Source organism: Oryctolagus cuniculus, chromosome 12 (genome assembly GCF_964237555.1).
Source record: "Oryctolagus cuniculus chromosome 12, mOryCun1.1, whole genome shotgun sequence".
Lineage (NCBI taxonomy): Eukaryota > Metazoa > Chordata > Mammalia > Lagomorpha > Leporidae > Oryctolagus > Oryctolagus cuniculus.
The window spans coordinates 71,079,752-71,104,622 of NC_091443.1; the positions used below are offsets into that span (position 1 = coordinate 71,079,752).

General features: G+C 40.9%; 1 protein-coding gene across 2 annotated transcripts; it reads left to right on the plus strand.

The window, feature by feature from the left end:
* Positions 1-1,805: 1,805 nt before the first annotated feature.
* DUT (deoxyuridine triphosphatase) lies at positions 1,806-15,171 on the plus strand. 2 transcript variants are annotated; one of them, XM_008269058.4, is made up of 7 exons: positions 1,806-1,952; positions 2,985-3,123; positions 4,733-4,824; positions 7,146-7,190; positions 14,097-14,171; positions 14,312-14,382; positions 14,697-15,171. In XM_008269058.4, exons 1-7 carry the CDS (start codon positions 1,925-1,927, stop codon positions 14,751-14,753), a joined length of 507 nt encoding a protein of 168 aa, XP_008267280.1. In that variant the 5' UTR covers positions 1,806-1,924; the 3' UTR covers positions 14,754-15,171. The 2 variants fall into 2 exon arrangements, with proteins under 2 accessions (XP_008267280.1, XP_002717881.2); XM_002717835.5 differs by lacking the exon at positions 1,806-1,952 and adding an exon at positions 2,118-2,430.
* Positions 15,172-24,871: the final 9,700 nt, after the last annotated feature.

Below are 24,871 nucleotides of genomic sequence, written 5' to 3' on the forward strand. Positions count from 1 at the left end.
CTTTATTTCCACTGGCTGTTTTGATTAAGTGAGTAAATACTTCTAAAGCACTTAGAAAATCATCATATAGGTCTTCATTAAAAGGAACGAGAAATCCCTCCAAATTCCTACAGAGGTAGGAAAGAGAACTTTGCTTATAAAAGATGGATTTGCATTGTCAAAATGGAGTTGCCACTTAATTATGTAATTAACTAATCAGCATGACTGATAGGAGATGGCCCAAGTCCTTGGGCCCCTGCATCCACAAGGGAGACCCGGAAGAAACTCCTGGCTCTTGGCTTCGGATCGGCACTGCTCCGGCCGTTGCAGCCAACTGGGGAATGAGCCAGTGGATGGAAGACCTCTCTCTCTCTCTCTCTCTCTCTGCCTCTCCTTCTCTCTCTGTGTAACACTGACTTTCAAATAAATAAATAAATCGTTAAAAAAAAAAAAGACAACATGAAATAAACTACAGTTGGAACATCTCTAGGTGTTATTAATTGCACTATCCAGGATTTAATTAGTATGTTCATATCAAATTATTTTATTGTCATAATGTTCCATTAAAAGCTTACTGGCTCCAGTGCTAACCTGCTACTGTCTTCTAGATAGATTACAGCCTTTTTAATAACCTCAGATGAAAGGTGACAACAATAAACAAACACTTTCTGTATCCAGATTAACAGAAGATATAGCAGAATACTTTCTTGGTGCTAGGTATTATGTCAAATGTTTTGTATCAAACATTGAAGTAAGCACTTTAAGAGATTCATTAGTTTATGACTCTTACTAATGTAAAAGATAAAGTGCATACAACATAAGATTACATAATGGGTATCTATGGCCAAGTGGCAAATGAATGATATACTAGTGTTGTAAGAGATAAGAGAGGGCAGAGGCCACTGCTGTTTGTAAGGAAGTTTCATGAATGAAGGAAAAGGAAGTCATTACAATCATAACATTTTAGAAGGGCTCAATTTATTTCCCCTGCACTTTTGCAGGAAATTACTAGAGAAAGTACTTCAGCAAAACAAGGGAGTAAACTAAGAGGAAGATACTAAGCCATAAAAACAAGGCTCTAGTACAAGAGAGGTAAAGGGAATGAAGTGCCTGGATGACAGCTATTCAGCAGGACTTACAGCCACTAGTACAGACTAGAGAAAAAAAAAATAGAAGAGGGAGGACTGGAGGCTGGAGAAAGGTTCTAAGGGGAAATAGAACTTGCAGGTATTTGATGTATTTAGATGCTTCATTTGATGCTATGTAGGTAAATTAAGTACACCACCAACAAAAAGACAAGGAAAAACAAGGTATTAACTTGAGGGGGACAGATATAAAAAAATGAAATAATATTATTACTTGTCTTGGCAAAAATGATATTGATGGAGTCATGATGAAGTAAATATTAACTGCTGAGAACATCCTTATATGGCAGATGGGAAGGAGAAAGGGTAAGAGACTTCAATTCTCAACTATTCTAATTCAGAAAATTTATGGTATCAAAAAAATAAAAAAATAGCAGCATGCCCTGGAGCGCCTACTTATTTTGAAAAGTAAAGTGCATGATTTTGCAGTCCGTTCTGGAGATAACCAGGGACGTGTGGATCCCAGGGAAGTGGCTTTACAATGATCTAGACACTTCTGTATTCACCCCACTGTAAGGTAAACCACCGTGGCCCAGGATCTGTGTTCGAAACCCGGACACGGGACTCCCGCTCTGCGCTTCTGCTGGGTCAGGCGGAACCTCAATGCCAAGAGTTCGACGCCGCTACCCTTGCGGACAGCTCTCACCCTCCCTCCTTTACAAGCGTCCTGCGCCCTCGGAACTGCCAGGAACTCGGGCGCGCAGCCTCGCGCTCAGCCTCGGCAGCGGTCCGGGGCGCAGGGACCGCCGCGGGCACTGTGATGCGCAGTGAGCGCCCCAGGGATCAGAGCCCTGGGAGCCATGGCCACGGGCGCCGCCGCCGCCCCGGGTAAGCAGCCGAGGAGCAGGGCCCCCTGTCCCAGCCTCCGACGGCGCGAGAACACGGCGAGGGGCGAGGGCGGGAGGCGGCACCGGGACTGGAGACACCGAGGGCCGGATTCGGGGGCCCCCCGGGGGCCTGCGCCTGCTCCAGGCAACCTACGCGCCGCCTCTCTTCAGAGGCGGTTACTACTTCCGAGGTCACGAGCCCGGGACGCGTTTAGGGCGCACGGCCTGGCGCGCGTCCGCGGGCGCCGACCACCAACCAGCGCAAACCTCTGAGGAAATGACTGCCCTTGTTCGGCGGCCCGCGGCCCGCTACCGTTTCCTTCCGTCTTTGCTCAGCGCGGGGTTTACGGACGCATGGCGCGCTCGGCTGCGACCTGAGCGCGCAGGACTCTCCGGGCCTGGCCCGCCCCTCGGCCCCGCCACGCAGCGTCGGCTGCTGTCCAGCGCTACCCGCCGGAGCCGAGGCTGCAGCGGAGCCAGTAAAGCCGGGGCCGGGCTGCAAGTGCTCGCTTTCTAAGGCGTGGGGAGGCTGGGGGCCGCTGCACCGCCCCTGCCAGGGGCCAGGGAGGGCACTGCGCGCGACCAGGGAGGAAAGCCCCTGGCGTGTGCCAGTAGGGGGAGGGGGAAAACGCTGGGCCTAATTACGCACGAGAGCGAGTCCATTCCATCTCTAGGTGGGAGGGTAGGGGTCGTTGTCGGTCTCTTGCGGACGACACGGCGGAAGCCATCTCCATAGGTCTGGGGCCATGATTTGAGTTCGTGAAGTTTTAAGAGGCTCCATCGTTTCCAAACCCAAACCTGGTCAGAGAGACGGCCTCCCAGCCTAAAATTTGAACCTCTCCACCCCTCTCCGCCGGAGCTGTGGGCTCGTCCGGGAGGTGGGGCGGGGCGGGGGAGAACTGGCGGGAAGCTTTTAAAGAGATTGTGGTGGTCCCCGGGGCTGGGCTCATTCTGCGCTCTGTTGTCCCCTCCCCCATCTCTTCCCGCTTCTGCTATCGCTTGCGCCGTCACGCTGCCATGCCCTGCTCTGAAGAGGCACCGGCCATCTCGCCCAGCAAGCGGGCCCGGGCTGCGGAGGAGGGTACCATGCGGCTGCGCTTTTCCCGCCTTTCGGAGCACGCTACGGCCCCGACCCGGGGGTCTGCGCGGGCCGCGGGCTACGACCTGTACAGGTGGGTGCCGGCCCGGGAAGAAAGCTGGGAAGGGCCGCACCATGTGTCCCCGCTCTCTCTACTACCGCCTCAGAGGTGGTGCAGAGCGCGCGAAGTCGAGTCAGCTTGCATTTAACTGGAAACATTCGCCGAAAAAGTGACCAAAATAAACCGACCGACATTTCTATGTTGCAAAACGTTAATTTTTGGCTTTAGCGGGGAATCCATAGGGATTTGGCTGCAGCGTGTAGCATGGTAAATAAGGACACGTATGATGTGTCTACCCGGGTGGGTTTTTATTTGGGCACTGGTTATGCCCTTATCCAGTGGAAGATGGAGATGAAAAGGGTCGGTGTTGGCCCTCAGAGCGTGGCCTGAGGCTGACACGGTGCGCATTAGAAAGGAAAGCCTAGGTGGGAGACTGGCTTCTCGTACGCTGAGAACCCCTCTCAGGAGGTGAATGAATGCTGCTGCTACCTGCCTGCAAGGCTTGCTTCTATATGCATCCACCTCAGTAAGGACCCGACTATGAGAAGCAGGGACACCAGGCACACCCTTTCATTCGTTCAGCCCCTTGGCCTGTACTAAAAGCTTTCCCTTATACTATTTTATATCCTCACGAGAATCTTGAATTAGATGAGTGTTCCTTTTTGCAGATAAAGGAGTATATGAAGATGTGAATTTATCTGCCCCAGGGCTCGAATGTCATAGAATTTTTTTTTTACCCTGAATTTAGTGGGTTTTTGTTTGTTTTTGACTGTGCTTGGTTCATAGTTGAAAAGGGATGGTGGGAGGGAGGTGGTGTTCTGTGATTAAATTCCAAGCATTTGGATTCATTTTTAGGGCATTCCAAGTAATCAGATGTGAGAATTTGTGCTCTGAGTACAGGAGAAGGGGAGAGAGGAGTGCATGATGGCAGTACCAGAGAGAGGAATGGAAAAGAGAAGTGGGATGGGTAGGCTGCCATAGCCCAAAGCGGTGTAGTGTAGTCTCTTAATTTTAATGGATAAAAGTAGAGTGATAATCGTTTGACTGGATCCTTCCCAAGTGTATATCTGGGCACTGTTGTGAGTCCTATGGGAGACTGATTTAAAATACTTTAAGCATCCACCTAATGAATATAAATGACCTTCTGGATACTACAATTGTCGTGGAAATAACCTAACCCTTTAGTAAATCAGGGCTTAGCTATTTAAAGAGGAAATTTCAATATAATCTATATATTAAATATAGTAATACCTTAACAGATTTAATTGAAGTCTCCAAAGTAACTTCCACTTCTCATTGTAAAATCTCTTGAATTTTTATGAAGTAGTTGTCAAGTCTCCCAGTGGCATTTTGTTCAGGGGTGAAGACATTTACAATGTTGACATCTCTTCTCTCCACTAAAATAAATTCACAGAGAATTATATCTAAGCTATCGTCAATTTAGTAATATGCAAAAGGAAAATTTCTGCTTTATAAACTTTTTAAAAAAAGAATTTGAAATTCATCATAGCAAGATAAAAGAAGATTGTATGAATTATTTTATGAAATATATTTAAAGCATTTCTGTGCTTGGTCACAAGGAAAGAAAATGTAAAAACAATTGTAAGTAAATACCAGTTCTTTTCTTTCGATATCTTCTTAGTGCTTATGATTATACAGTACCACCTATGGAGAAAGCCATTGTGAAAACGGACATTCAGATAGCTCTTCCTTCTGGATGCTATGGAAGAATAGGTATGTAATTTAAGGAGCAGGTAAATTTTGTCAAGTTCTCCCTTTGTGATGTGGTCTTTCATGTAAGTTTTGTTAAGTAAAAAGGGGTATTGCTTGGGTTGTATCCTAAAATTCAGAAGTACCATCTCAAGGCAGTAGAGCCATTTGAAAACTTTCGTTTACATATCATATCTGCTTCTGGCTCTCTTTTTGCCCTTTTTTTTTTTTTAAGATTTATTTATTTATTTGACAGGTAGAGTTACAGACAGTGAGAGAGACAAAGAGAAAGGTCTTCCTTCCGCTGGTTCACTCCCCAAATGGCCGCAACGGCCAGAGCAGCGCTGATCCGAAGCCAGGAGCCAGGTGCTTCTTCCTGGTCTCCCATGTGGGTGCAGGGGCCCAAGCACTTGGGCCATCCTCCACTGTCTTCCCAGGCCACAGCAGAGAGCTGGCCTGGAAGAAGAGCCACCGGGACTAGAACCCGGCACCCATATAGGATGCCAGCGCTGCAGGCAGAGGATTAACCTAGTGCGCCACAGCGCCGGCCCCGCCCTTTATTTTCTTTATGTCTTTTTATTTTACTTTATTTTATTTGAAAGGAAGACAGAGACAGAGTGCTGGTTCATTCCCTAAATGCTTGCAGTAGCTGGAAATGGGCCAGACCAAACCCGGGTGTAGGTGGCAGCAGCGGACTCACTTACTTAAGCCATCACCTGCTGCCTCCAGGGTGCAGGTCAGCAGGAAGCTGGTCAGAAATGGAGCTGAAACTAGAACCCAAGCACTCCAATATAGATTGTGGGTGTCTTAAAACAAGAATCAGATTGCTTAGAAGCTAGATTTTGTGAAGATAGTGATGAGAGTGGCTACTATATGTTGTCAAGAAAATAGAGAAGGGTTTAGGATAATGGTAGATGACATTTTATATTATGAGGATCAAACTTCTGACCAGTTTTTTTCTTAGAGTGTATCTTTCAACTAAACCTTTTCTTTTTTTGGTATCTTTCCCTGTGATTAGGCTAAGAGAAAGTTTACAGTGTTCTAAAGGGAACGCCTCGTTGGGAGAAACTAGAAATAGAATGAAAGTCAGTAGGTTTGATTTTTCTCTGTAGCAGGTCACTTGTCACCAAAGTTCAAAACTCCTTTTTTTTTTTTTTTTAAGATTTATTTATTTATTTGAAAGTCAGTTACAGAAAGAGAAGGACAGACAGACAGACAATCTTCCTTCTGCTGGTTCACTTCCCAGATGGCAAGTGGTAGCTTTACCTGTTATACCACAACACTGGCCCTTTAAAACTTAAGATCATACTTTTAACTAACTTCAGAGTAAAAATAGAGGAATAAAAAAAATAGTAAGCCTCTATGTAGAATGGTGGTAGATTACCAATCCCTGTTCTGTTAGCCATGAATGGGAGAACTGGTAATACATTAGCCCTTAAAAGGAGAATAAGACAGGTTCTCTCATCTCCTTTTTGCCATGGTTGGGGATATTTTTTGAGTATTTTGGCGGGGGGGGGGAAGTCAGGAAATGGATCAGAGTAGAAAGAGGCGGCATTTATTGACAGAGTGCCTATTTAAATTATTCTGAAATAAAATACTAGAAATTACCGTAAGGAATGATAAACCTGATGTTAGGTCAACAAGTATAAGGCATAAATGTAAGCTTTTCCCTTTATGTTTTAATTTTAAGAATAAAATATACTGGAGTTGAAGTTTTGATGCTTAATTTTGGGCACTTCACTTGATTGCTATTAGGCATTTTATCTATCTGTGGTCCATGTGTTTCATGCTGGCATGTGTTATATAGAGGCATGTTTTTTGCACCTGAATCATGAGTGAGAGTCTCAGGTTCTAGACTAAGCTCTGCTACTGTTTGATTAGGTACCCACCTACCACCCAGGCCATTCTTGTTCCTACCTATCTTATACACATTCAGGACTCCCATCCTAAAACAATAGTCCTCTTCCTCAGTCCTGTGTCCCTGCCAGCTGCAGTGCCCTTTCTTCTCCTGTTTGGCCAAACTTTGAATACCTCTCTAGGCTTCCCTACTTGCTCTCCTTTCTGTACATTGTAGTCCTCCGTCTCCCAGGTCTATAACACTGCAAATCCTCAGTTGACTAAAGTTATGTGGGAGTTGGTTTTGAATGGAAACTTTGCTCGATTTTTCTAAATTAATCTTTTCAACCTTGGTAATATGAGTATAGTATGATAAATATTTTTATTCAGAGCCATCTGCTAAAATTAAGATGACAATAGTTATTAGAGGAGAGTGATCTGCTTAAATTTTGTCAATTACACTGTGCTGTCCTCCCCACTTTGAAAAGTCAGTGTCTCTTGTTTTTCAGCTCCACGTTCTGGCTTGGCTGCAAAATACTTCATAGATGTGGGAGGTAATGTATTTCCTTTTCTTATTTTGTAAATGTTTGTATTTGCTGAAAATGTGGTACATTTTCAAATGACAGATTTTGTTTTCAAGAAAAGAAAATGAATTTTTGTTGTCTTACCTCTAGAAATTTCTACACCTGAAGTAATGCACAGTTGGACATAGTTTCAAATACTAAGAGTCTAATTTTTCAATGACCGTTATATAAAATGCATGTTATTTTATTGATAGGCTAACTGGGCACTATCTGACTGGAGTTTTGCTTTGTTTTAGTGATAATCTGTGTTCAGTCCAAAAATGATTATTCTTAGAGGAAAAGCTTTTGTATGATTATTTTGAGCAATTATATTTTACTTAAAGAGTTTAATTTTTTTAAATAAAAGTTTGTAGAAATGCGGGACTGTCTTTTTTTTTTTTTTTTTTTTTTTAAGATTATTTGAATAAATCTTCCATCTGTTGGTTCATTCCCCATATGGCTGCAACAGCAGGAGTGGAGCCAGGCTGAAGCCAGTAGCTTCTTCCAGGCCTTCCATGTAGGTCGTAGGGACCCAAACACTTGAGCCATCTTCTGCTGCTTTTCCCAGGATTAGAAGTAGAGCGGCTAAGACTGATGCACATATGAGATGCCGGCATTGCAGGTAACAGCTTCACCTGCTACACCACAACAGCCTCAAGACTATCTTGTAAGAATTTTCTTACCCCTGTGAGAGAGGCCATCCATGTTTGCAAAATTTAAGAGAACCTTTCCTTGGAGGCAGAAGAGAAAACACTGTTTGTTTTTAAGTTTCTTGCCAAGAGAGTCCTCAGTGGCACCAGTTTCTCATTTAACAGAACCTAATTCCTGTCTCCCAAAGTTAACTTCCCCAAATGGCCCCATCATGAAGAAGCCCCAGGGCCTCTGCTAGACACTCTTGATATAGAATTTTTAACTACCCCCTCATGATAAGGACATTTTCACCCTCTTGATAGAGCTTCCTGGCTTGAGATTGTTTCTTCCATTGGTAGATACTCAACCTGATTTTCTCTGTCCTTATGAGCAGTGAGAACTTCACTTAACGTTACATCTTCCAGCCCTCAGATAACTGGGTATACTAGCCTTTTACTCCAACTATTTTAACAGTTAGTTTATTGAGACTTTTAACAGATGAACAAAGTTGATGTCTTTAAAACTGTAGTCTCCTGGCTGATGTTTTGCCTTAGTGGGTTAAGCTGCTGCCTGCGATGTTGGCTTCCCTTTTGGATACTGGTTCTTGACACATCTACTCCACTTACAATCCAGCTCTACTAATGTGTGGCCATTTGGAGAGTCAGCCAGCAGATGGAAAATTGATACTCTTCTTGTGTGTGTGTGTGTGTGTGTGTGTGTGTGTGTGTCCATGTGTCCTTCTGCCTCTTTTAACTGTCAAATAAATCTTTAAAAAAAAAAAAAAAAGAACTGGAGTTTCTTTCCATTTAATTCCAACCCCTTGTTCTTTTCTTCTGCACTTTAATGTTGCACATTGCCCTGTTCCATCTTCAGCTCTGTACTGAATTAGCTCACTGTGCCATTTCATGAGCTAAGCCCCAGTGCTAAAACCTGGCCCTCTAAGACCTTTTTAGTGTAACATTTTGGAAAGCCTTGGTGGCACTAGGTGGTGCTGTGGGGTAAGACAGGAGCCCACAGTTCTGGGACTGAGTTTTGCATAGCAAGACTTCACTTTAGCAACCCACTCTGTGATTGAGGATTCCCTCATGAGTTCAGCTCATTGATTGTCAAAAGTACATTTACTGGTAGGTATGGTCATTTGGGATGAAAATTTTAGTATGTAAAAGATTATTTGTATTTTTAGGGAAATTTCAAAGAGTTGCAAAGAGATTGAGGACTTTGGAATGCTCTGTCACTACCTACCTAGTAGGTAAACTTTTCTGAGCCTCAGTTTCCTCATCTGTACAAAGGAATTAGTGTGCCTCCCTCTGAGAGGAAAGATTAAACAATAATTTATATAAAGCATCTAACAGTGCTGGGCACATATTAGACTGTAGTTAACAATTTCTACCCTTAGGACCTCACAGATTTTTTTTTTTAACATGGAAACTTTTTTTTTTTTTTCCTCACAGATTTTTGCTCTTTTTGAGACAATCCTCTGGGAGAGAAAAGGCTCATGTAAAAGGAATAGAAAGTTAGTTTGCCTGGTGGTTAGTGTGGTGCTATTTCATAAAATCACACTGTGGTGTGTTCTTAGATACAGAGCATCTTAAAAATGTCTCTCAGGCACAAGTTTATCATAGTTGGCAACAGGTTTTATTTCTGAAGAGAGATACTGTCAGAAAACCCAGGCTGTAAATAGGGTCAAAGGGAAAAAGTTGAGTATGCAGGATTCTGTTCAGAATTCACATCTGGTAGGTGTGGATGGTTTTCGCTAAAGGTTTCCAACAAATGACATGCCAAAGTCTTGACACAGTAAAACTCTTGCCTGAAGTCAGTTAATCACTCTGCCAGTTCCAATGCATGATTTTTCCAGTGATAACTTCAAGATACTTTCGGCTTTCTCATGAAGAGAAATATCCCTGGTGCTTATATCCATATACTAAGAAAGAATAAATCTTAGGTTTTCCTTCAAGGTTAAGTGGCAGTTGGGTAGCAAATGAGCTTGGAACTATTGAATTTTTTATACCATTGGCATTCATGCTAAAAGAGAATTTTGAGGGCTTTTTTCCCCCCATGCATTTTCATTGACTTCAAATGACTTCATTTCTTTTAGTGAGTTAAAGGCTTTTCACATTTTTGTGTCCCAAGCATAAAATCTTAGTAGATCACCCAACTCTACAGAATTCATGATACCCAACCATTTGAGTAATCCTGATAGGACTACTTTGCAGAGAACTGTATAAAATAAAGTGCTTTTGTATAGTACAAGATACCATAAAGTAAAAAAAATAGAAATTTTTTCATTTCATATGAAAAAGGACAAGAAAAAAAATCCTAAAATATAGTAGAGGATATGCAAATGTACAGTAAACACACCAGGTAAAAAGTCAATGTCACTAGTTCAGAGAATGCAAACAAAATAATGAGATGCCATTTGTCATACTGGCCAGAATTTAAAAGATTACTACCATCTGGAATTGGAATTGGGAATGAGTATTCTTAAATATTGCTGTTGGAAATTTGAATGGCTGTACCTTTTTTGCAAACTACCTAGCAATAGCCTTTAAAATTGGAAATACACCCTTTCATCCAAGAAAATGCCTTTTGGGACTTATTTGACAAGAATGAAAAGGACAAGGGTATATGTACAAAGCTATATGAAAAGGACTGCTTTATTTATAGCAGAAATATGTGAAAACAAGCTGAATGATATGTTGAAGAACAGTCACAGAAAAATAATGATATTGTATTTCTGTATATTGTATTTAAAAAGAATAAGTAAGATTTGAATACGTTTATCCCAGATGATATCTATAATGTTTTACATTTTTAAAAATTAATTATTTGAGGGAGACAGAGCTCCCATTTGCTGATTCAGTCTCCTAATACCTGCATCATCCAGGATGGGGCCAGGCTGAAGCTGGTAGCCAGGAACTTAATCTAGGTCTCCTATATGGGTGGCAGGGAGCCACGTACGTGAGCCATCACCTGTTGCCTCCCAGGCTGTGCATCAGCAATAAGCTGGAGTCAGAAGCAGGGCCAGAACTGAGACCCAGGCACTCCAATGTGGGATACCCATGCTCAAACCAACACCTTCACTGCTAGGCCAAATTCTCACCAATGGCATTGTAAAGTATGTCACTGTAATACTGGCTGCCTCAGGGTGGCTAAGGAAATATTAATAGCTTTTACTCTATGTGTATAATTTATATTGCTTGGGTGGTTAAAATTTTTCTAATAGAGATAAAAGAGTTCAGAAGCTAGTCAATTCACATTGTCTTTCTCAAACTCATTTGAGATAGGTAAGTTACTAATTCCATTGCCTTCTGCAGACTTTTGTTCTAATATGGAACCAAATGCTATATGAGGGGTCTTTTTGGCTAATCTAAATCATTCCTGCAGTCAAAACTTTAAATAGTATGGAAAACAACTGGTCCCGTCTTTATTATTTGCATAATATAGGGCTAAATTAATGGTAAAGTGGCAGTGGGAAAAGAAAGATTCTTGGAGTTGGTTGAAATTTTGTTGCTGTACAACTAAAAGAATAGACTCCTTCCTGCAGTGCATCCAGTGAGATGAACTGCCTTTGCTGCAAACTACCTAGCAATAGCCTTTAAAATTGGAAATACACCCTTTCATCCAAGCCCACTTTTAGACTTACCCTTTCTCCTCACTGTTAAAATTTATGTATCTTTAATTTAAACTTATAAAAGTGTTGCATCAGGAACCTTTTAAGAAGTACTTTTTAAAATTTATTATTGAAGGGCCAGCACTGTATCGCAGTGGGTTAACGCCCTGGCCTGAAGCGCCAACATCCCAGATGGGCACCGCTTTGATACCCGGTTGCTCCACTTCCAATCCAACTTTCTACTATGGCCTGGGAAAGCAGTGGAAAATGGTCCAAGTCCTTAGGGCCCCTGCACCTTAAGGGGGTGGGAGACCCAGAGGAAGCTCCTGGCTCCTGGCTTTAGGTTGGCGCAGCTCCGACCATGTGGCCAACTGGGAAGTGAACCGTTGGGTGGAAGACCTCTCTCTCTCTCTCTCTCTCTCTCTCTCTCTCTCTCTCTCTCTGCGCCTCTCTGCCTCTGCCTCTCTTCTCTCTGTGTAACTCTTTCAAATACATAAATAAATCTTTTTTTAAAAAAAGATTTATTATGGGGCCATTGCTGTGGCATAGTGGGCACAGTTACCACCTGCAGTGCCAGCATCCCATTTGGGTGCCAGTTCAAGTCCTGGCTGCTCCACTTCTGATCCAGTTCTCTGTTATGGCCTGGGAAAGCAGTGGAAGATAGCCCAAGTGCTTGGGCCTCTGCACCCACGTAGGAAACCTGTAGGAAGCTCTAGGTTCCTGGCTTTGGGTCGGCCCAGTTCCGGGTGTTGTGGCCATTTGAGGAGTGAACCAGCGGATGGAAGACCTTTCTCTCCCTGTGCCTCTGCCTCTCTGAAACTCTGCCTTTCAAATAAATAAATCTTAAAAAAAAAAAAAAGTGGTCTGTCTGCCACTGCTTTCCCATGCCATAGCACAGAGCTGGATTGGAAGTGGAGTAGCCAGGGCTTGAACCTGAGCCCATATGGGATGCCAGCACTACTGTAGTTAGCAGCTTTACCCACTATGCCACAGTGCCAGCCCCTTAAGAAGTACTTAAATTCAATTTTATTTACTCTTTTATTTACTCCTGGTAGTTCATTCAGAAAGCACAGAGGCTCTTTTAATAACTAATGTAATGTGCTGGAAGAACTAAAATACTGGTTTTTCTGAGTGTTTTTCCCCTAGCTAGAACAAGAGTTTGCTTTTCCCCCCAGAAAAGAATAAAAATGAAACGATATACTTAGAATTACCCTTGCTCTAAAAAAATTATATTCAGTTAAAATAATTAGGAGTATGGCCAACCAGCATTAGTATGCATTGAGCTAAATTCCTGAAATTTTTTTTACTTTTTCTTGTTTCATAAAGGTATTTTTTTAGAGAGCTAGAGCCCCCATCTACTGATTCATTCCCCTAATGCTTGCAATTGCTGGGACTTGACCAGAACAAAGCTGGGAACACAATGTAGTTGTCTTCCAAATGTGTGACAGAAACCCAACTGCTGAGCTTCATTCTTGCCCCCTAGGGTCTGCACTAGTGGGAAGCTAGAGTCAGGAAGTCAGGATGTTGGGGCTGGACACTGAACCTAGGCTCTGATGTGGGGTATGGGTATCTTAACCACAAGGCCAAATGCCCACCTTCTAAGGGTATTTTGAGAGGGTAGGGTATTATTATAAATAAGATGTGACATGGAGCTATAGTCAAGTAGGTTCAGATGAATCCTGTCCAGCCTTGCACAGACTTAGAGCAAAGAATTACTATGCATAACAAGAATTGGCAGGCAGGATGGTGAAGCAACTGCTAATAAATAGAAGACTTTTTTGGAGTGGCAAAATTGTTCTAAAATTGATTGTGATAACTTTTTCACAACTTTAAACACTTTATAAACCACTGAATTGTACATTATAAATGGATGAGTTACATGATATGTGCATTAGACCTCAATGTAAAAAAGGGAAATAAGAAGGCCTGGTACACCTATATCATCCATACCAGTGTTTATGGAAACATTTTAATTCTTGGACCAAAGGTAAATAAATGCCAGCAAGTCTGGTCAGTGTAGCTCTTAGGACCATGGCAGGAATCTGGCTTAATTCTCCCCTGCAAGGATCTACTCCAGTGTTATAATCTACACGGGTATTAATTATACATTTGAATGTGTTCTCATTCCTAAACTTATGTGCTAATGTTTTCTGAGTGATTATGCTTTAAGAATGAATGATGATTCCATTTAAAAGGAGAGAAAGAATATGAACAAAAATGGGATGTTTGATATTTGCAAGACTACTGTTTATGTCAGCACTGCAGATCTTGAGGCTTTTTGACATTTTTATTTACGACTCAGTCATATTTCAATCTGAATATTAGCAGAAAGCTTCTACCAGGAAAAACCTTTAAAACTCAAATCATAATTTTATCCTGGTCTTTGTGGCAAATGTGCTATAGGTAGACAATAGGTTGGAGATGGTAATTGCTGCTTTCAGATTAATGTAGGAAATGTTCACCATTTGATAAGGGTGATAGGTTGGAAAATTAGGGCCTATTTTCCAAATTCATTTTTACATTTTAGTAATGTCATTTCTTAGTTCAGGGTTTTACATAACACAGCATTCACTTATTCAGATGTAGTGACAAAAATCTTAGAAGTATGTAAAAATGATTTTGAGATAATCTTATCAGGATATTTTTCTTTCCTTCAGCTGGTGTTATAGATGAAGATTATAGAGGAAATGTTGGTGTTGTATTGTTTAATTTTGGCAAAGAAAAGTTTGAAGGTATGTTAAATACATTAATATTAATTGAATTTTCTGAGTTTCTATAAATAACACAGTCTTCTAATTCTCATTGAATAAGGCAGGATATAGAAAATGAATCAATAAAATATCAGTAATAAATGTTTTGTTTTTCTTTGAAGTCAAAAAGGGTGACAGAATTGCACAGCTCATTTGTGAACGGATTTTTTATCCAGAAATAGAAGAAGTTCAAGTAAGTATCAGAAAAGCTGAATAGAGAATGAATGATATAAGAAAAAAAATAGAATTTTGAGAATTTAATATGCTCTTTATAACTAAGTAGTATGTATGACCAGTCCTATTTTAAACAAAATTAAAATCTTGGTTTTAAAATTTCTTGTAATATTTTTAGGTAGCTAGTGTGTAGCATTGCTTTGGGTAATAAATTATTTAAATACACTGTGATATTGATAGAATAAGAATGAAAGTCTTCCATAGGAGATGGAGAGAAGAACTAAAAGAAGCTCTGAAATTAGCTGTGTGGCTTATCACCTTTCTATCTTTCAGGTTTTGGATGACACTGAAAGAGGTGCAGGAGGTTTTGGTTCTACTGGGAAGAATTGAAATTTATACCAAGAATGGAAAATGAAAAACATACTTTTTTCTTAAAAAATAAAATTTCTGTTTAACATGTTTTGGCAGTTTGCATTTCTGTAAACTTAATGGCTTTAACTTCTAAAACTCCTTCCTTGTGATCAAGGAAAAGTACCTCCGATACAGAGTCACTCTCCTATGTTTTTCTACAATTGATGGTTATATATAAATGTGCTTTGTGGTGACCTAATGTGAACAGTATCTTTTAAAAATAAAATGTATATCAGTTTCAGATAATAAGAACTTGTATTGTTTAATTTAATAGATGATATCACTTCAGCAATATTTGTTATAAATCATTGATAATGCTTTTTATTCAATTTGCTTGAGTTTTTTCATAGATACAAATTATTGCATAAATTGAAAGAAATAAAAGAAGTTAAAGTTATTTCTTGTTCTTCCTTTCTCTTCATTGATCCAAAACACTTGTTTTTAGTCTTAAGAATCTTAGGGAAGGTGACAAGAAATTCTTCAGTTTATCTTTTTATTTGTTAATCTTTTGATATACGCTGAGTTGATAAAGTAATGGTGCGTTTGTGAAAGTTTAACTTGAAAATTTCCAGTTGAATTGTTCCTCTGAATTTTACCCCATCAGGCTAATTGTACTAGCTGTAGTTCTACAATTTCCCCTCACTCAAGAAGCAAAAATAATCTGTGTCCACAAAATACACAATTTAACAGGGATGAAATAAATGTAATAATATGTAATTCTATCAAAGTACACAGCTGAGTGGATATGTACAGGCAGCATTTCATTTCATATGTGGAAGTGATTCTGTGGATTAGCTTGATTAACATCTATTGCAACTTTCTGCTGGTGTGGTTTCCTATTATATTTTCCAGACTCCTTTGTACCAGTTTCAGGTGTCGCTGAGGGTTTGTTGCTCACATGCACTGAGACTCGCCAGGCATCATTTGAGGGTGCCTGCAGGTTAGTTGTGTCTGGAGCTGGCAGCTCTTGGTTAGCTGGCCAGTTTCTGGAAGCACAGGATACAGTTAGTTTCTTCTGTCCTCAAGGTCATTTAATATCCTGCAATGTAATTGTCCATCTGTAGGTCCCAATCTTGGTGAGTTGCAAAACAACTCAATGAGACATAATCAGATTTCAAAAAATGAAAAAGGATGAGAGGTGTCAAAACGGCAAGTATTGTGAAAATTATGTGGAATACATATTTATCCTGGCATGTGTGTACTGGGTCATGGTAGAGATTCTTTCTGTAGTACTCAATAAAACTTAGATAAATCCTTTTCTGCTAAACTAGCCAGTAGATTCTATTCTGTGCAGCTGAACCTTGACCAATACATAGAAGCAAACAAAACAAATAGAATTAGGTGGCTATCAAGATATAGGGTCTTAATTTTACAGTGAGGATGTTAGTTATCACAGAAGATCTACGTTAAGCACTTTATAACAGTTCATTTCTTTCTCATACCGTATCTGTGGGAATGCATAAAACATTCATTTTACAGATGACAACAATAGACTCAATTAGTAACTTGGATAATATTTAGCTAATAGTGACCACTGCCTTAGTCCCTCTTGTGCTAATGTAACAGTATCTGAGCTTGGGTAATTTGTGAAGAGCAGAAATTTATTCTCATAGTTTTGGAGGATGAGAACTTTACATCAGGACTCCAGCAGGTTTGTCTCTGATTCATGATAAACACCTCATTACTATGTCTTCATGTTGTAGAAGACAGTCCACTCACACAAGCATCATTAGGGCATTAGTTCATTTATGAGGCCAGAGCTTTCGTCGTTTGTCTCTCATAGGCCCCTCTTTGCAATATGGTTGTGGTGAGTTTCCAACATATGAATTAAGAGGACGTGGCAACTGCTGTTCAGACTCTAGCAACCACTGAAAACTCAGTACCTTAGAGCTTCAGGCTTGTTTTTTGCAGCATTTTTAGTCTCTTCCAAGTGACAGAGGCAGACCATATAGAATAGAAGAGATGGTTTAATGCAAGTCCTACTCTACTTTGTATATATCTAGAATTTCTTGGGACTGATGCCATGGCTCACTTGGTTAATCCTTCACCTGTGGCGCTGGCATCCTATATGGGCACCAGGTTCTAGTCCCGGTTGGTCCTCTTCAGTCCAGCCCTTTGCTGTGGCCCTGGGAGGGCAGTGGAGGATGCACCCGCGTGGGAGACCAGGAAGAAGCTCCTGGCTTTGGATTGGCGCAGTGCCAGCCGTGGTGGCCGCTGGGGGAGTCAACCAATGGAAGGAAGACCTTTCTCTCTCTCACTGTCTATAACTCTGCCTGTCAAATAACAAAAAAAATTTCTTTCCAACTGGTCACTTCGCTTAAAGGGAGATGCTTATGTATGAAGTTGCTCTGGAAGTTAGACACTAGGAACCATATATGGTTGGGGAGGGTGTAGATTAAAGACCTCGGGTTTTTGTTTAGAGATGTATTGGGGAAGGGAGGGTTGTGACTGTGGTGGGGTGGGGTCCCCCACCCTACCTGGAGAAGGTCCCCTTTGGTGAGGTAATATTCTTAGATTTTTAAAGACTCAGAAAAGGAATTGGCCGGCGCCGCGGCTCACTAGGCTAATCCTCCGCCTTGCGGCGCCGGCACACCGGGTTCTAGTCCTGGTTGGGCGCTGGATTCTGTCCCGGTTGCCCCTCTTCCAGGCCAGCCCTCTGCTGTGGCCAGGGAGTGCAGTGGAGGATGGCCCAGGTGCTTGGGCCCTGCACCCCATGGGAGACCAGGATAAGTACCTGGCTCCTGCCATCGGATCAGCGCGGTGCGCCGGCTGCAGTGCGCTGGCCGCAGCGGCCGTTGGAGGGTGAACCAATGGCAAAGGAAGACCTTTCTCTCTGTCTCTCTCTCTCTCTCTCACTGTCCACTCTGCCTGTCAAAAAAAAAAAAAAAAAAAAGGAATTAGCCTTACTGACATAAGGGGTTGGAACTAAAACATGGAATTTAATCTATAGGAAGATGGCAACATAAGGGCAGACTTAGAACTTTCCTAAAATTCATAAAATGAAATAAAAGCAAAGTTTAATAAAAGCTTTATGGGAGAATCTGAGAGGAGTCTTTGGGTTGGAAACTGATCTGTTTGTCAGTTTTGAATATTGTATTTTTACTTAATGAAATAAAGAACTTGGGGAAGTGTGTAAGACATAAGTACCATATAGTGAGTAACTACAAAATAGGAACATCTGAATAACCATTACCAAAGTGACCCAGCAGAATACTGCCAGCTGCCGGGAGTGCATCCCTCCTGTCACACCCCACTGCCAGAGGCATCCATTCTTCTGACATTTAAAGCAATCATTACCTTTTCTGTAGTTTGCTGACTATGTAAGCTTATGTTTTGTTTTGTCTGGTTTTGAATGTTACAGAAGTGGACTCATGGATTCTGAGGTCCTGTTTCTTTTTCTCAAGACAGATTTTACCCATATTTCATGTGTCTATAGTACATTTTATTATCGTGTTTCTTTATATTAATGCCCCACAACCTTGTGTGCCTGGTATAAACCCAACTTGGTCATGGCATATGAGCGGTTTCCTAAGTTAATGGAAAATAATTCCATTGATCCACAAACTTTTTTTTCCCCCAGAAACTTTTTATTTAAGAAATACAAACTTCATACATTTCATAATTACAACACTAGGGACATGGTGATTCTTCCCACTGTAACCGCTCTCTCACCCACACTCTCATCCCTCTTCCTCCTTTCTCTCCTATTCCCATTATTATTTTTTACTAAGCTCTATTTTTAATTAACTTTATACTCATATGGTTCACTCTATGTTAAGTAGAGTTCAACAAATAATAGGGGGAAAAAATCTTCCTCAACAGTTGAGACAAGGGCTGTTCAATGTCATGCATCTTGAAGTGTTAATTTCACTTCTATAGATTACCTTTAGTTATCAGATCAGGACTAAGCATGGTATTTTCCAGTTTCATCCATTTTGTTGCAAGTATTGGGTTGTAGATTTAGGCCTTTAATACATTTTGAGTGGATTTTTTTGTAAGGTGTAAGGTAGGGGTCTTCTTATTTCTGCATGTGGAGATCCAGTTTTCCCAGCACCATTTGTTGAAGAGATTCTCCTTGCTCCAGCGATTGATTTTAGCTCCTTTATCAAAGATAAGTTGGCTTTAGATGCGTGATTGATTTCTGCATTTTTATTCTGTCCCATTGGTCTATCCATCTGGTTTTGTACCAGTACCAGGCTGTTTTGATTATAACTTCCCTGTAGTATGTCTTGAAATCTGGTATTGTGATGCCTCCTGCTTTGTTTTTGTTGCATAAGATTGCTTTAGCTATTGGGGTCTCCTGTATTTCCGTATGAATTTCAGCATCATTTTTTCTATATCTGCAAAGGTTGTCCTTGATATTTTGATTGGTATCACACTGAATCTGTAAGTTGCTTTTGGTAGTATGGTCATTTAGATTATATTGCTTCTTCCAATCCATGAACATGCAAGATTTTTCCATTTTTTATGTCTTTTTTTAATGTTTTGTAGTTCTCTTTGTAGAGATATTTATTATCCTTGGTTAAATTTAGTCCAAGATATTTGATTATTGAGAATGGGATTGATCTTAGAAGTTCTTTCTCAGTTATGGCATTGTCTTCCACAAACTTTTTGATGTACCCTCAGCATCTTTATTGCTGAATTTGGTTTGATAATATTTTTTCCAACTATATTCATAGAGAAAGGCCTGTTTTTCTCATAGCAAAGTTATGCTACTTTCATGAAGTCAGTTGAGTCTTCATTCTTCCTCCTTTATCCTCCACTCTCCTCTCTTCTCTACTTCCCTCTTCCTTCCAAGCCTTCCACAGTCTCTGGCTTCCCGTATAGCAACAAGACGATTATCTACCTTTCCTCCTGCTGGTGAATTTTAAAAATATATCTTTGGTTTCAGGCAGTTGCCCTACTGGAGTATAGGTTACTTATCTTTTGGGGGTTCATTGAGTCTCCTCACTTCTGTATTGATCTTTTTCCTTAGTTCTGCAAAATTAACTTTTTTTCCCTCTCACATGTTTCAGTGTAAGATTATAAAATGTCTGCTCAAATTACAGTTATATTGGCTTATTCTCAATTCAAGCATGTTAAAAAAAAATGTGACTTGGGGTGGGTGTTGCGTTTTAGCAGGTTCAGCCACTGCTTTGGGTGCTCACACATTCCATATCCAAGTGCAGGTTTGAATGCCAGCTTATCTGCTTCAATATGGGTTCCTGCCACCCACATGGGAGACCTGGCTTCAGCCTGGCCCGACCCTAACTTGCATGCATTTGGGAAGTAGACCAGTGGATGGTAGATTTTCTCTCTCTCCCTCCCCCTCTCCCTCTCTTTCTCTCTCCCCCTTTCAAATAAATAAAAGAAAAAAAAAAGACATGTTTTAAAGCTTTAGGTTCACAGAAAAATTGAGAGGAAGGTACAGATCTCCCTCATTTGTATGTCCCCTGGTCTGACACATGGATAGCCTCTCATTATTAATATTTTCCACCAGAGTGGTACATTTGTTACCACTGATGAACTTACATTGACAACATCATTATCACCCAAAGTCCATACTTTATTTTAGGGTTCAGTTTTGGTGTTGCACATTAAAAGGTATGTTGAAATGTATCCATCATAGAGAATATTTTCATTGACCCAAAAATCTTCTGGCCTTTTTCTATTGATCTCTTCATTCCCTCTCATCCAACCCTTTGCAATCACTGATAATTTTTTAAAAATTATCTAGTTATTTGAGAGAAAGAAAACTGATAGATAGAGCTGCTATTCACTGGTTTCTCTCCCCGAATGCATGCAGTAGCCATGGGGGCCAAGGCAAGGAGCCAGGAACTCAGTTCAGTTCTCCTATAGGGCTATCAGGAACCCAATTACTTGAATCATCATGGCTCCTTCCTAGGATCTGCAGGAAGCTGTAGTCAGCAGCCGAAAGCAAATATCCAATCCAGGCACTCTGATACGGATGTAAGGTGTCTTAATTGCTAGGCCAAATGCCTGCCCCCCTGTTTTTGTTTTTAATATCTCTATAACTGCTTTCCCAGAATTATGTAGTTGAGACCACATAGTTTGTGGCCTTTTCATATTGGCTCTTTTTACTTAGTAGTGTACATGTAAGTCTTTTCTTGGCTTCATAGCTCTGTTTGTTTTTTTTTAAGCACTGAATAATATTCCATTATCTGGATGTACCACATTTTATCCATGCATCAGCTGAAAGGCATCTTGATTGATTATGTATTTTGACAGTCAAGAACAAAGTTTCTTTAAACATCCCTACTCAATTTTTAGTATGCACGTGTTTTCAACTCCTAAGGATAAGTACTAAGTAGTATGTTTTCTGGATTATATAGTAGGAGCATATTTAGTTTTGTAAGAAACTGCCTATATGTCTCCCAAAATAGGTGAAACACTATTTGTTGAAAAGACTGTGTTTGCTCCATTTTATTGCCTTTGCCCCTTTGTTAAAGATCTTTGACCATATGTGAGTTTATTTCTAGGCTTTCTATTGCATTGATTCGTTTGTCCTTTCAGCAATACTGCACTGTCTTGGTTACTATAGTTTTATTGTAATTCTTGAAATCTGCTAGTGTCAGTCCTGCAACTTTGTTCTTCTCTTTCAATATTATATTGGTTATTCTGGGTCTTTTGCTTTTCTACATAAACTTCAGAATTGGTTTGTTGATATTGACAGAATAACTTGCTGGGATTTAATTGGGTTTACATTAAATATATGTATCAATTTGGGAAGAACTGATGTCTTTACAATATTGAGTATTTCTATCCATGAACATGGGATGACTATATATATATATATATATATTTAAAGATTTATTTATTTATTTGAAGGCAGAGTTACAGAGAGGCAGAAGCAGAGAGAGAGAGAGAGAGAGAAAGTCTTTTTTTTTTTTTTTTTTTGACAGGCAGAGTGGACAGTGAGAGAGAGAGACAGAGAAAAAGGTCTTCCTTTGCCATTGGTTCACCCTCCAATGGCTGCCACGGCCAGTGCACCGCGCTGATCCGATGGCAGGAGCCAGGTACTTATCCTGGTCTCCCATGGGGTGCAGGGCCCAAGGACTTGGGCCATCCTCCACTGCACTCCTGGGCCACAGCAGAGAGCTGGCCTGGAAGAGGGCAACCGGGACAGAATCCGGCGCCCCAACTGGGACTAGAACCCGATGTGCCGGCGCTGCAAGGCAGAGGATTAGCCTACTGAGCCACGGCGCCGGCCAAGAAGTCTTCCATCTGCTGGTTCACTCCCCAGATGGCTGCAATAGCCAGAGCTGTGCTAATCCAAAGCCAGGAGCCAGAAGCTTCCTCCAGGTCTCCCATGTAGGTGCAGGGGCCCAAGGACCTGGGCCATCTTCTACTGCTTTTCCAGGCCATAGCAGAGAGCTGGATCGGAAGTGGAGCAGCTGGGACTCAAACCGGCGCCCATATGGGATGCTGGCACTGCAGGCGGTGGCCTTACCTGCTATGCCACAACGCCGGCCCCAACTATATATTTTTTTTTATTAATATTTGATTCACATCACAAATCATTGCTTTTTACTATATTCACAGAGTTGTGCAACCATCACCACTACCTATTTCTAGAACATTTTCATTACCCCAAAAAAGAAACCTCATATCCATTAATAGTCATACCTCAGGGCCGGTGCTGTGGCATAGCAGGTAAAGCTGCCCCCTGCAGTGCCAGCATCCCATAGGGTCACTTGTTCGAGTCCTGGCTGTTCCACTTCTGATCTAGCTGTCTGCGGTGGCCTGGGATATCAGTGGAAGATAGCCCAAGTCCTTGGGATCCTGCACCTGCGTGGGAGACCCAGAAGAAGCTCCTGGCTCCTGGCTTTGGATTGGTGCAGCTCTGATTGTTGCAGCCATCTGGGGAGTGAACCAGCGGATGAAAGACCTCTCTCTTTCTCTCTCTGCCCTTGCCTCTCTGTAACTCTGCCTTTCAAGTACCTAAATAAATCTTTAAAAAAAAAAAATGTCATACCTATTACACCCTCCCCAGCCAGTGAGAACCACTAATATATTTTTCATCTCTGATTTTGTCTATTCTAGACATTGAATACTCAGTGTTATATGGTCTTTTGTGGCTGACGTCTTTCATTTAACATCATATTTTCAAGGCTCATCTGTGTTTCAGTATGTATTATTTCTTCATTTTTATTGCAGAATAATCCATTGTATGTATATAATAGTTTATCAGTTCATCAAATTATGGGCTTTACCTTTTAAGAAATATTTATTTGAAAGAATTATAGAGAGAGAGGGAGAGACAGAGATATTTTTCATCTGCTGGCTCACTCCCCAGATGGTTCCAATGGCTGGGTCAGGCTGAAGCCAGGAGCTTCATTCAGGCTTCCCACATGGGTGGCAGGGTACTTGGGCCATCCCCCACTACTTTCCCAGGTGCATTAATGGGTAGCTGGATTGGAAGTGGAGCAGCCAGGACTTGAACTGGGTTCATATGGGATGCCAGCATGGCAGACTGCAGCTTAACCTGCTGCCCCTAATGCTGGCCCCAAATTATGGATTTTAGATAGTTTCAACTTTTTAACTATAGTGAACAATGCTGCTATGGACATTCATATATGGATTGATGAGTGAGCATGTTTTTTTTTTTTTTTTTAATTCTCTTGGGAATTGCTGAGCCATGTGATAGCTGTATATTTAAGTTTTTAGAAGAATTGATGACCTGTTTTCCAAAGCAGTTGCACCATTTTACATTCCCACTGACAGTGTATAAGGGTTCTGGTTTCTCTACATGCTTGCCAATACTTGTTATTGTCTTTTTTTATTAAAGCCAATTTATAGGGTATGAAATGATACCTCATTACAGTTTTGATTTGTACTTCCCTAATGATTCATGATATCTTTTCTTGTGCTTATTAGCAATTTACATATCTTATTTTGGAACAAATATCTGTTCAAAGTCTTTTCTCATTTTTAAATTGGATTTATCTTTTTGTTTTCAAATTCTGAGTTCTTTCTTTGGAATTTAAGTTCTGTATTAGATAGATAATTTGTAAATATTTTCACTCTTTATATGACTGTCTGTTATTAAAAGGCTTATTTATTTTTTTATTATTTGAGAGACAGACCAACAGAGAGAAAAGAGTAAGAGAATCTTCCATCTGCAGGCTCATTTTCCAAATGATTGCAATAGCCAGGCCTGGGCCAGGCTGAAGTCAAGAGCCAGGAATTCGATGCTGATTTCCCACATGAGTGACAGGGGCCTAAGTATTTGGGACATCATCTGATGCCTTCCCAGGCACATTAGTAGAAAGGTGGATTGGAAATGGAACAGCCAGAACTTGAACTAGTGTTCAGATATGGCATTCTGGCATTGTAAGCATCAGCTAAACATGGTGTGCCACAATGAAGGCCCTGTTTATCTTGTTTTAAGATTTATTACTTGAAAGACAGAGTGACAGAAAAAGAGGGAGAGAAAGACAGAGACAGAGACATATACTTTCACTTCCCAGATACCTGCAGCAACCAGGGCTGAACAAGGCTCAAGCCAAGAGCCTGGAACTCTGTCTGGGTCTCTTATGTGGGTGGCAGGGACCAAGTTCTTAGGCCATTCTCCACTGCCTTACCAGGCACATTAGCAGGAAGCTGGATCAGAAGCAGAAGAACTGGTACTCTGATATGGGATGCAGGTGTACAAAATGAAGGCTTAACCCACTGTGCCACAATGCCCTCCATTTGGAGATGGGTTAAATAAGCAGTGTTTCAGTGTTGCTCTTTTCCTTGCTGTAAAGAGAATGACAAATATGGGAAAAAAGAAGAAACAGAAATTTTCACTAAGAGAATACCCTCCAGAAATGTACAATGGAAAAAAATTATATTAAAAAAGGTATTTCCTTATTAGCAATTAAATATTTCTACATTGGAGGATTTTTAAAGATTCAGAAGGCTTTATTAAGATAAAGTCTAATAACTGTGAAGGTAAGATACAGAGAAAATTCAAGATTTATAAATTATTAAATTACATTTGGTTTGATCTTAATTTTTAAAATGGATTTTACAGATGAGTAAAGAAACTTCTGGGAGAATAGATGCAAAAATAATGAAGATCCTTGTCTGTTGGAATTGCAAATAGTTCTTTC